Source organism: Sapajus apella, unplaced genomic scaffold (genome assembly GCF_009761245.1).
Source record: "Sapajus apella isolate SASKATOON/1434 unplaced genomic scaffold, GSC_monkey_1.0 scaffold35, whole genome shotgun sequence".
Classification (NCBI taxonomy): Eukaryota; Metazoa; Chordata; class Mammalia; order Primates; family Cebidae; genus Sapajus; species Sapajus apella.
The window spans coordinates 21,819,052-21,831,370 of record NW_022436975.1 but is presented as its reverse complement, the minus strand read 5'-3'; the positions used below and the strand labels follow the sequence as shown (position 1 = coordinate 21,831,370).

The following is a 12,319-nucleotide window of genomic DNA, read 5'->3' as shown; positions in this document are numbered from 1 at the left end:
TCTGAAGATGGCCTGGTTTACCTTCAATGCCTCTGAGTCCCACTAAAAGCATAATCACTGACCCTAATTTTACAAGTAGATAATTTCATAGATACCCATAGATACAGAATGTATCCCAGTAACAAACTTGCTTGAGCGTGGCTGGTGCTGGTGGAAATGCACACATGCTTCAGGTCTCCTCATGCTCAAGTTGAAGCAGCATTTGCCATTTAAGCAGTAGTTCTAACCTTCCCACTTCACTGATGACTAACCACTGTGGTACTGGGTACCTCTGTTACCCCTCTGGGCTGTCTTTATAAAATAATAAAATCTTTCCCAGACTAAGTCAGAATTCCCAAAACATACTCCTGGAGAGTTAATGAAAATGTTTTCTGAGATCCAGACTCCAGTCTTCTTTCCAGTAAAGGCTCTGGAATTCCCAAGCCATTCCTATTCAGGACCCTCCTAGTGGCCAGCAGGGCAAGGATGGAACAGATTTGCACCTCTGAGCAGTGTGGCCCTAGGTGTAAATCCATCTCCAGGCTGGTCCTTCTCCCTCTGGTATCCACCAGAAAGTTTAAGATCAAAGGTTACCAAAATGTGGCTTTCTAGCTTGTGGTAGGCAGAGAAGGATGCCTATAAAAGTGATTACTTAAAATGTAAGTAATCTTTGAATCTTATCAAGATTTCTGTGAGTGGGTCCCTTCCTAAACCTTTCTGATAAGTACAATTCTTAGAAGTTTGACTTCAATGAATATAACATGAAAAAAAGTGAAGGTATTCTTGGTATGACATTAGAATTGAATGTATTAATTGGAATAGAGTATTTGCTGTCTTTGAAAAGCAGTTAAGATTGTTTCTACTGTTTATCTTTGGACGTGTCTTTTTAAAAATGTAGGGCACACACACACACAAAATAAATTAGGCAGCCACACTTGCAGAAAACATACACTGAATTTTTTAGCCGAATGAGTCCTCCTACCTTTCCATTTTTATTTCATGGATGACTGTATGTGATAAGAGTCCAAAAATATATGTTGGAAACTACTCTTTGTACCTTGAGACCTGCCTGTGTGTATAAAATGGACAAATTTTACACAGTGTTTCGATTTCTAATCTGTTTACCACTTAGAGTGACAAGTTGAACATTCGTTCTTGTTTTCTAACTTTATTGAAGAAGAATTTTTCTAGCCTTTTTAGGTTACCTAGTATATAAATAGCTGTCCTTTCATATGAGTTAAGGGACAAGGATATAAGCATTCAGAAAATTTAATGAGTATCTTTAAAGTGGAGTGCTACATAGAAGTAGAGAATACTTAATGTTTAACCTATGGGAAATAATGTAGGAGGAGAAGCACTCTACAGTTCAACGATCTCATTTTTAAAACGACATATAAAAACTCAAGCTAAAGAAACTAAGAGATGGCTTTCTGTACTGTAGAAGGACTAGTAATAGTAGTAACAAAAATTGCTGCCCAGGCCAGCCTCACACCTGTAATCCCAGCACTTTGGGAGGTCAGAGTGGGTAGATCACTTCAGCTCAGGAGTTTAAGACCACCTGGGACTACATGGCAAAACTCTGTCTTTATAAAAGATACAAATAATAGCTGGGCATGATGGTGGGTGCCTGTAGTCCCAGCTACTCAAGAGGCTGAGGTGGGAGGACACCCCGGGAGGTCAAGGCTGCAGTTAGCCAAAATCATGCCACTGCATTCCAGCTAGGATGACAGAATGAGATCTTGTCCCAAAGAAAAAAACATAAAATTAAATGCTACCAATTATAAAGTCCTTGTTATATCCCAGTTCCTCTTTTAAGCCTTGCTATCCATTTTTCTCATTAAATCCTCATAATCCTATGAAGGGATCCTTAGACCCATTTTACAGATGAGAAAACTGAGACACCATAAGGGTGAATAATTTGGCCAAAATCACACAGCTAGAAAGGAGCCAAACTAGGATTTGAACTCAGTTATTTCCTCTGACTGTGAGATTTAGCAAAAAGTTTCTGCAGGCTGAGAGTGGTGGCTCACACTTGTAAACTCAACACTTCGGGAGGCTGAGGCTGGTAGTTCGCTTGAACCCAGGAGTTCGAGATCAGCTTAGGCAACATGGTGAAACCTGTTTCTACAAAAAATACACAAATTAGCCCAGCATCGTAGTGCTGTCTGTAGTCCTAGCTGCTTGAGAGGCTGTGGTGTGAGAATCACCTGAGCCTGAGAGGTCAAAGCTGCAGTGAGCTGTGATGGCACCACTGCACTCCAGCCTGGGCAACAGAGTGAGACCCTGTTGTTTAAAAAAAAGTTTCTTCAAACTATAAGAGCTACATCTTTTTTTTTTTTTTTTTTTGAGACAGAGTTTCACTCTTGTTACCCAGGCTGGAGTGCAGTGGCGCGATCTCGGCTCACCGCAACCTCCGCCTCCTGGGTTCAGGCAATTCTCCTGCCTCAGCCTCCTGCGTAGCTGGGATTATAGGCACGCGCCACCATGCCCAGCTAATTTTTTTGTATTTTTAGTAGAGACGCGGTTTCACCGTGTTGACCAGGATGGTCTCGATCTCTTGACTTCGTGATCCACCCGCCTCGGCCTCCCAAAGTGCTGGGATTACAGGCGTGAGCCACCGCGCCCGGCCATTTATATATCTTAAATAAATATGACTTACAAAAAAGAACTTACATGTTGTTTCAAAAAATTATTAGAGTGAAATGCAATTCTTTTCAGAGTTAGCTATAACTATATAAGTGTCTTCTTTCCCCTAATTTTACATTCATGATTAAATTTTAAAAACACATAATTAATTCTGATATATGCTTTAGCCTGAGCAGTTTATTAAATAAAATTTATAGCAAACCAGTGAAGTTCTGCACATATGAGCACAAAATGTCTGCCAAATCAAAACATTTTACATTGCTTCAGAATTGATTTTAACTATTTTAGCTTGTCTCTCTTAGTTTCCTATGTCCTTCAAACTCTAATACAGCATGTTCCTCTTTTCCCTGTAGAGATCTGTCATCTCCCTAAATAATGTTCTTTTGCTAGAGATTGTTACTTTTTTTTAAAGCACAGAAACAAAACCCAGTAAGTAAATCTGCCAGTTGCCCATTTTGTTAATGGTCAACTGAAATCTATTCTGTCATCCTTATTCTCTTTGCCAGTGTAGTCCAAGGCCTTTCATCAGTAATTTAATCTAGCTCTACAATTTGTATCATAAAAAGTACCCCCTTCAAAGAGAAAAAGTTAGCAATACCTTTGTTTTATAAAAGAACCACCTCATTCTAAAAGGATCTTTTACAAGAGTTTTGTGTGAGTGCATCCTTGTTCCTAGAAAGATTGTGGGAAGTCTCTACCTATAGAAGTCTTCCTTTGACATATGTCTTTTGTTGTCAAAATCTACCAGTTGTTCTTTCTTACCATAAAATTATTTCTTTAATGCAACATGGCTTGAAAGAAAATGATTAGACATAGGTATGATTATTTAAAAAAAAAATAAAAGTAGGTAATAGTCTCCTGTACCTTGACACCTAGTTTTCATTTCTAGAGTAGTAAAAGTGGCCATGCTAAATTATTTTCAGAGAACTACTTAAAATAAATCTCTTGTTAATGGCAAAGGGAGAAAAAATGGCAAGCATCCATTATTCTACACAATGACAAAGGCTTCATTAGATGTTCATTTTATATGTACATTCTAAGATGAAGCTGAGAGCCTGATAAATAATGCCTGATTTCAAGCTTACTGAGGAGAAAAATACAAGCTACTTTTTATAAAATAACATTTGTAAAGCAATTTTTGTTTTTAGTTTAAGTGGGACATCAAGGTTATAAACAACTACAGTGAGTGTTGTTTTTGTAAAGTCATAAATTCATTCATAATCACTTACTGTATGCCAAGTTTTGAATTGGATTTCATCTTCATCCTTAAAGAGCATACTTATATCTAGAGGAGAAGGAGATACACAAATAAAAGAGCAATGTTGTACAGTAAGTTTCATAATAAGTTCTCCCTTGATAACGTTACAATTCGAAAAGTGTAACTCCATCTGCAAAACTTTCTAAATATGACATGTGCATGTGAAAGCACAGAGAAATATTTTTAACACAAATGAGAAGTATACACTTTTTTTCATACCTGCTTTTGACCTCATTTCAGACTGCTGCTTGACCAGGTGGTTCTTATTAATACTCTCTACAGGAAGACTAAAGCCATTTGTATTTTAGTGCCAGTAAACAAACCAACTTAGGGCTGTTTGTGGATCATCTCACTTTTCCAGATAGTGTTGAGTATAGTTTAAAAGAAAAACATAAGTGTTCTCTAGGTGGCATCAACCCATTCCCAAGTACAGATGAGACTCATACCCATTGAACCAGTCCTTTGTTTACTATGGAATTAAATCCCCACTTTATACTTTATGTACCAAAGAAATTTTTTCAGTCTCCTTTTCAATTTCTGTGAGAGTCATGGCATTCTTCAGTGCAGGGTTCTGATTGCAACAATCATTTTCATATTTGCATTGTTAATGGCTGTATATGCAGAGAACTTGTCTATGAGGAACATATGGAACCTCAGACAGTTGACATGCAAAAGAATTTGACTGAACCTGCTCTGAAAAAAACCATTCCACTTTGCACAAATATTTTTGTTTTTATAAGAAAAACAATTAGAAATAGAGGATATAAAATAGATAGCAAGTAGGTGGTTAAATATAAACACTGCACAGTTGAATACTTGAAAACTTTTAAAATAATAGTTTTCTTTTAAAATGTGTCTTAAATGGATTTGAGATTAAGTAGTAAAATTACTAGAATGTTGAATGGTACATACTGGATAGACATTTCAAGTGTGTTTGAGTGTGTACATGTATGAAAATATAAAGAAATGTTTATCGTGGTTAGCTTTGTGGAGTAGGATAAGAAATTATTGGTATTTACTTTTATGGTTCTACATTTTACAACATGAATTTCTCTTCTAATAAGGAGGAAATCTATAACTGATCAAACATTTTTCTAACCAAGATCTATGAATCATAGTCACTCTTTTCCAGTGTCTGTAACCCCACAGAGAATGGATGGGGGCAGAGAGAGAGATTGAACCTGTGCTGTGGTGCTGATAAGGTGCTGATAATTTACACAGCTGAATAAAATGCCCACAGAAAACAGGTAGAAGGCATTACAGCATATGAGCTTCAAAGTCACACCTGGTGTGGATTTTGGCTTCACTCCTTACCAGCTGTTATTCAGACCTCTCTGTTCCATCACTAAGCCTCAGGGTTTCGTTTTTTAACTACCACAATAGTAATAGTAAGAGTAATACCTCTGTCTCTCTGAGTTGCTTAGCAGAGTGCCTAACCCAATATCCAATAAATCGTAACTATTGGGAGATTATTACAGATAAACTCCTTAGCAGGGCTTACTAGGCCCTGCATCAGCTGGCTCCTGCAGCCACTCATGTAACCAACCAAATCTTTCTCTCATACCCAGCCAGTATGCCAACAATGAATTTCTCCTTTATTTTCTGTTCTCCAACACACACAGCCATCTGAATGTTAATCCTTCATACCTAGCTCAACTATCACCTTTTTTCAGATATTTTCCCAGTTTCCTAGACAAAGATAATTGCTCTTCTCCTACAAAACATAGATGAACACTGATGATTGTTGTGCATTTTTACTACTCAGACTGTGAGAGAGAGTAAGCCAGCAACATATGCATCTCTGGATCTTCTGCCCCTGGCACAGTGGCTCTTTCTGAATGAATGTGCATTGCTGCATCTTACAGTGTGAAGTTGCCAAGTGGAGCATCCTCCTAAAAATAAATATTTAGTACTCATTTTTAGACTATTCCATTAACACTCAGTAACAAATATATACAGATATTCCAAAATAGCCTTGAGTCCAGAAAGGTCTGTATCTAATATTGGAATGTGGTATGCAATTTCAAAAGATAATCTGAGACAAATACATTATTAATAATAGTTTGTATCCCAGTATGTAGCAGCTGTGTGATCTATATATCAAAATGGTTAATGGCTTCCACTGTTACCTACACATTAAAAAACAAAAACAACCTCATTTCTGTTTGCTTCTATGTGAAATTCTATTGGTCTGAAATTTTTTTCAGATTTCTCGGAACTATAATTGCAAATTATACTCCAGGATCCACATTAATTTTTTGCATAAGAATCCTAGTCTTTAAGGTAAACAGAATTTTATCCTCTGGAAGGTGGCGATTATCTTTCTCTTCAAAAGGTTTTACTGATGCATTAATACTTACTATAGTGCTTTGGGGCATTAAAAGTTCATCACATTTTCACCCTTCATGAATGACGTAACTTCTTGTTTCTTCCTGTTTTTCTTGTCTTTGGTTTGTTCACGTGTTTCGCAAATATTACCATTACTGAAACGAGATTTTTAGATTGAGGTATAAACAACAACTACAAAAACAAAAACAAAACAAAAAACAACTTTAGATGTTCATTTAAAATTTTTTCCATATGATAAAGCCATTTTAAGGTCAATATGAAGAATAACTGAAGAAAATAAATGGAAAAAAGTTGCTTCATATATGAGCCACAATTAAGTTAGAGACAATGTAAAGTACTACTAACTAGAGAAAACTGCTTAAACTCATAAAGTACAAGCTTTTTAAACTTTAATCATGAAAAATACTGGGTATGTATTTTGAAAAGCTGCTGTGTTTGGCAACATTCTTTTATTTAAAGCTTGGAATTGGCATTCAAGTCACAGTGTAGATCCAGTTAGGAAATATCCATCCCCTTCTTCCAAGAAATAGACTCTAGATTACATTTTAAAATTCAGTCCAGTATTCTTACCCGAAGTTTAAGTTGGAATTTTTATTGTAAACAGATGTGATACTAAGATGTTAGCTGGCATTTTCCACAATATTGAAAATGGGGTTGAGCATGGAAGTGGATTTCCAAAGGAGCCAGCAGGGATGGCACTGGGTGCTCTGTCCTCATGTGTATATGTGCCCCTCCTGCAGCACGCGATGCCCTTCTGGAGGATCTCCAGCCACTCGGACCTCATGGCCCTGCACCACGCCTTGGAACTGGAGTACCTGTAACAACGCTCAGCACTTTGACACCGCACAGCTGCTCTGTGACCAGGGACAGATCCAGCAGGCCCCAGTCTTGCATCAGCAACGGCCTCCCGAATTTAGCGATTTCTGCCTGCTGATGCACAGCTGCTGTCAGTCTTGACCTCTGCCCTTGTGGTGAATGGAGGACCACGTCTATTTCTTCAGAACAGCTGTTGACTCTGGTACTGTGAATCCAATGAAAAGCCATGAGAATGTTCTAGCACAGAGTAATGTGTCTGCCACATTAACTACACGGTTCAAACCTGTGAAGAGAGGACCTGCAAACGCTTCAATTGTTAGCATTTTCAATGTGATGTGAACAGCTTCTCCAATACAGCAAACCTGATTGCACAACAGAGACTGAAATGTGTTTCCTGAATATCAGTGGAGAAATTTTCATGTAAAGAAAGTTTACTTTTTGGTTTCTCATACCCAGGGTAATCTGTACATCTCTACTTATTTATGAACAGACTTAAAAAAAAAACAGCTTTATTGAGGTGTAATTCACATACCCCACAGTTCACCCACCAGACTCTTTTGACATTAAATAATTGAAGAGAAAATAGCATTAGAAATAAGTGATTCAAGGCCTTTGCATCACAACATGGCAAGTACAGTACTTTGAATTTTAGCACATGGCATAGTTTTAAGTATGTCTAATTTAAACGTATAATATGTACATCACTGAGACAATCATGTACAGAAAGAATTTTTGGTGTAAATTTGTAATAATGGCTGATTCTTTTACATATCGTTTAGGGAAATGATGTTGAAAGGTAGCAATGCCTTGACAGTGAAGCATGAGGCAGCATGTGCACAAACTCATGTGCCATGGCTTATCTAAGTGTTGGGTATAAATATGTAGATAATACATTTTTTTTAGATAAATGTTGTCAAGACCAAAAGCATGGATGTCAAGTGTCAGTAAGGATTTTGTTTTCTAAATTTCCCCCCCATCAGTTCTTCTGAGGGCCTTGATGAAATAACACAGCAGTTTCTTAAACAATTTGAAAAAAAAATTTCTCCTGCCACCTCACTTTTTCATTTCCCACTAATGTATTATACGTAACTACTTGGAAAAAATAATTATTCAAATGCTTCTTCCCACAGAAAGAATATAGATAGTAGATATATTTTATTAATAAAATGGTTCATGAATTGGAGACTAACAAAGTTTTCATGTGTTCAGAATTATTATCGTGTCTGCATTTTCTTTAGATAAAGGAAGACACACGATGCTAATCCAGAAATCAGCAAACTTTGCATTACTCCCTACATGCGTATTTTCTCTGTCTTCCTCCCACCCAGAGGAAAGTTCATTGCCATTGTCATCACCATGGAAACAATGTTCCTCTCCACCTGCATTATGTACTACATGACAGGCATAGATCTGGGGAATTAAAATTATCACATTTGCCACACCGTAAGAGTTTCTCCAAAAGGGGTCCATTTGGCTGGGCAATATTTTCTCTCGTGTAATGCAATCCACTGTCATGAAATTACTCTTAGGATGAATCGTCTTTAATGTTATACTGGGGGGAAAAGACCCACCAGCTTTGACCTGAAAGTAGCTGAAGAGCTATTTCATCCTTTTCTGAAGTTGCAGGTTGCTGCTAGAATTAGTCATTTGTGAATTAACCAAATTGTTTGAATTCACAATTGAATTTTTTTCTCCTTTTTTGCTTGAAGCAAACAAGTTGACAATTTTTTAACCTTTTCATTTTGTGTTTTTGTGCTCTGCAGTCTGAAAAGACAAAGTTTATCTTGGCCTTACTGTATAAAGGTGTGCTGTGTCCACCAATGTGTACAGAATTTTTCTTCATTAATTTTGTGTTTAAGTTAATAAAATTGATTTGTGACGTACTGTAAGCTCCCTGACTATCGGGATTATCTTTTTCTCTTGGTTATATGAAAGAGCAGGATCTTGGTTGCATGAAAACATCTGAAGTCCAACAAAAGCAAGTTGTATGAAGTAACTGCAGTGATGGCTGTATCAGCTCTTTAGGGGACTGAACTTGAAAGGTAACAGCTGTTTCTTTGATCACTGTTAAGTACTGATGAATGGAAAAGTTCTTCACTTCCCCAAAAACTATATAAAATGGACCCTTACTCAGATATATCTACTGTAGAACATAATTCAGCATAAACTATCTTGGATTGCAGAGCATAGATTTAGCCACTTACATACTCAAGGGATGGCACTATAAAGCAGTTTCATCAACAGATACCTCTATGATTTGGCCAGATTAATCATTGACAGAGAGCTATAAAACAGCACAACTGACTTCCTCCTGAGAATTTAATCTTAGAAACACACATTCATACATGAAAACACATGAAAATCAAAAATACATTGCCTTGCCCGTTTGTCAGGCCCCTGATGTGTATTTTTCATTTTCACATACCAGGTCAAATGGCCTGAATTATGAGGTGCCACTGAGCATGCCCTGACACCCCAAGAATGAAAAGAGTTTGGGGAAAATCTTTAAAGAGAGACAGTGGTGGGGAGTTAAGGGGTTTTTAGAGCTTAAATTAAGAAAGTATGAAAAACAGGCCAAATGGAGGGCATACGCAAAAGATGAGTTTTCTAAAGCACCACCTCTACTGTGATACCTCCTGATCAAAATTTTTAATGGCTCCTCTTTGATCATGGATTTAGGGCTCAGATTTTTCCCCCTGGCATACTAGAACCTCCAAATACAGTCTACTTTCTTCCCAGCATTCTCTCTCATTACTGAAAAGAGCAGATCTTCAGTACACTAGGCTAGCATACTAAGCTCATCAAAAAGCCCTCAAGCATCTCTGCCTTGTCTTTGCTCAAAGCATTCTCACTGCCCTCCTTCACCTCATCCTCAGTCCCACCCAAACCATGTCCAGCTCCAGTTTTTCCTCCTTTGCAGACCCTTTTTCCCACCATGGTGGAGCAGCTTCATTCATCATCTCACACCAAGAAAATTAAGGACACAGACACACACAAGGAGTGGGTTTAGGAGTTGAGGTTTAAAATAGACAAAAGAGAGAAAGGAGAACAGCTCTCTCCCTTAACCACAGATTGGTTGGATGAGGTGTGACATTTACATAGCACATGGGGAAGGCTGGCCACCCTACTCTATGTTATGCAAGTGGGCTTTCCACTTGACCAGCCCATCTTGTTGCTCCTTACTGTATATGAGGCTGGCAAAGAGAAGGGAAGATGGAGCCGCCATTTTGAACATGCCTAGTCCCAGGTAGCCTTTTCCTATTGACCCAACTGCTGGCACTCACTGGTGCAAGCTTCCAGTTTGCTTGTCTATGTCTACAGCTCAATTTTACAGGATGCTCTAAGAAAATTATTTGGGGGCTGCTTTTCATTAAAAGAAAAACCTTACCAAGTACCCTCACTATCTGCCTAAATGATTTCTTCCTAACTCCTATATCCATGGTATGCAGTGTTAGTTCCTTCTCTTCTTTCGCTCTGTCTATGCCTTTATTGGAAGTCCATATTTCATTCAATAAAGACTCACTGCCTTCAAACCCTTAACAGTGTGACACTGTCCCAGGTGCCGAGGGTAGGATGTCCATGCCCCAAGGACTGAGTTTACATTGGAGTTGGTGGAAACAGACCATAAATGAATTACTAAATGCATGAATAAGCTACATTCAGATCAAAAGGTTTCTTTCTGGGAAATAAAACAGAACGTGGGTCCATGACAGGCATAAGTTTCCTCTAATAGAATAGACAGATGTCTGAGCCAAGACCTGACTGCTAAGAAGTTGGAAGCGTGTAAAGATGAGGGGCAGGACATGCAGGCAAAGCTCCTCAGAGGAGAACACTCTGTTTATCCTCCAAATGAGAACCACACCCATGGGTCTGAGAGGAGAGGAGCAGGAGATGCCTTTGTAAAGGGAAGGCAACCAGGAAGACCTTGAGTTTGTGGTCTGGAATTTGGATACTGTTCTAAGTGAATGGGAGGCCACTGAGTGTTTTACCTAGTGGGGGGACCTGGTCTAGTTTACTCTTTGAAATGATCATCTGGCTGCTGAGTGGAGAAGAGGGTGGAGAAGGAGCTGGAAAGGAGCAAGAGAAGAAATGGGAAAACCAGTTAATAGGCTATTAGGACAGTCCCAGCAAACAGTGGTCAGATTTAGACAAAGATGGTGGAAATGTAAACCTAGGTTGCTTTTTAGCGGTGGCTAAATATTTACATAGGTCAGATGGAGGAAAAGGGGAGACAGGAGAAGAATCTGGACACGCCCAAGGGAAGAGGTCTCAGCACCACTGTGGACAGTTCATCCCAGTGGCTAGGAGTTTCCCCAGCTGTAAAAATGGAATAACGATTGAATCTACTTCAGAGGATTATTATGAAGACAAAGTAAGTTAATACAGTTGACCCTTGAACAACCCGGGCTGGCATTGCATGAGTCCATTTATACACAGATCTTCTTCCACTGCTGCCACCCTTGAGACACTGAGACCAACCTCTCCTCCTCCTCCTCAGCCTAATCAACATGAAGACAATGAGGAGGAAGACCTTTATGATGATCCACTTCCACTTAATATTCTCTTCAATTTTCTTAATAACATTTTAAGAATACAGTATATAATATCAAAAAACATGTTAATTGACTGTTTATGTTATTACTAAAACTTCCAGTTACCAGTAGGCTATTAGTAGTTGAGTTTTTGAGAAGTCAAAAGTTATACATAGATTTTCAATGGCAGAAGGCTTGGTGCCCCTAATCTCTGCTTTGTTCAAGGGTCAACTGTGTAAGTAAAGTGCTTGGGACACTGCCTGGAAGATTCTCTAATGCTGTCTATTACTACACTGACTTTTCACATACATATTTCCCCAACTGAAGAACCAGCTTCTTGGATGCACAGACCCTACGGAAGTCCACTGCATTGTTTTGGCCTGGTCTAGAAAACAAGCTAAAAAAGTCTGATCCCTGACCTTGAGCATTGGGACAGTGACTGTTAACGAATTCATTACAATTCTTGGAAGGGCTCAATGAGCAAGACTAATGGAGGCAAGGGAGTGATCTACCATTGGCAGCCTGGGCAAGCAAGAAAGGCTTCTCTGAGGCCGGGCGCGGTGGCTCAAGCCTGTAATCCCAGCACTGTGGGAGGCCGAGGCGGGTGGATCACCAGGTCAAGAGATCGAGACCATCCTGGTCAACATGGTCAAACCCCATCTCTACTAAAAATACAAAAAATTAGCTGGGCATGGTGGCGCGTGCCTGTAATCCCAGCTACTCAGGAGGCTGAGGCAGG

General features: G+C 38.8%; 1 protein-coding gene across 10 annotated transcripts in view; it reads left to right on the top strand.

The window, feature by feature from the left end:
- Positions 1-8,937, top strand: part of EYA1 (EYA transcriptional coactivator and phosphatase 1) — a 339,983-nt gene extending 331,046 nt beyond the window's left edge. For all 10 annotated transcript variants that reach the window (XM_032296318.1, XM_032296321.1, XM_032296319.1 and 7 more), the window contains one exon: positions 6,973-8,937. In XM_032296318.1, coding sequence (XP_032152209.1) covers positions 6,973-7,053 — 81 coding nt within the window. In that variant the 3' untranslated portion in view covers positions 7,054-8,937. The remainder of the gene's footprint in view (positions 1-6,972) is intronic.
- Positions 8,938-12,319: the final 3,382 nt, after the last annotated feature.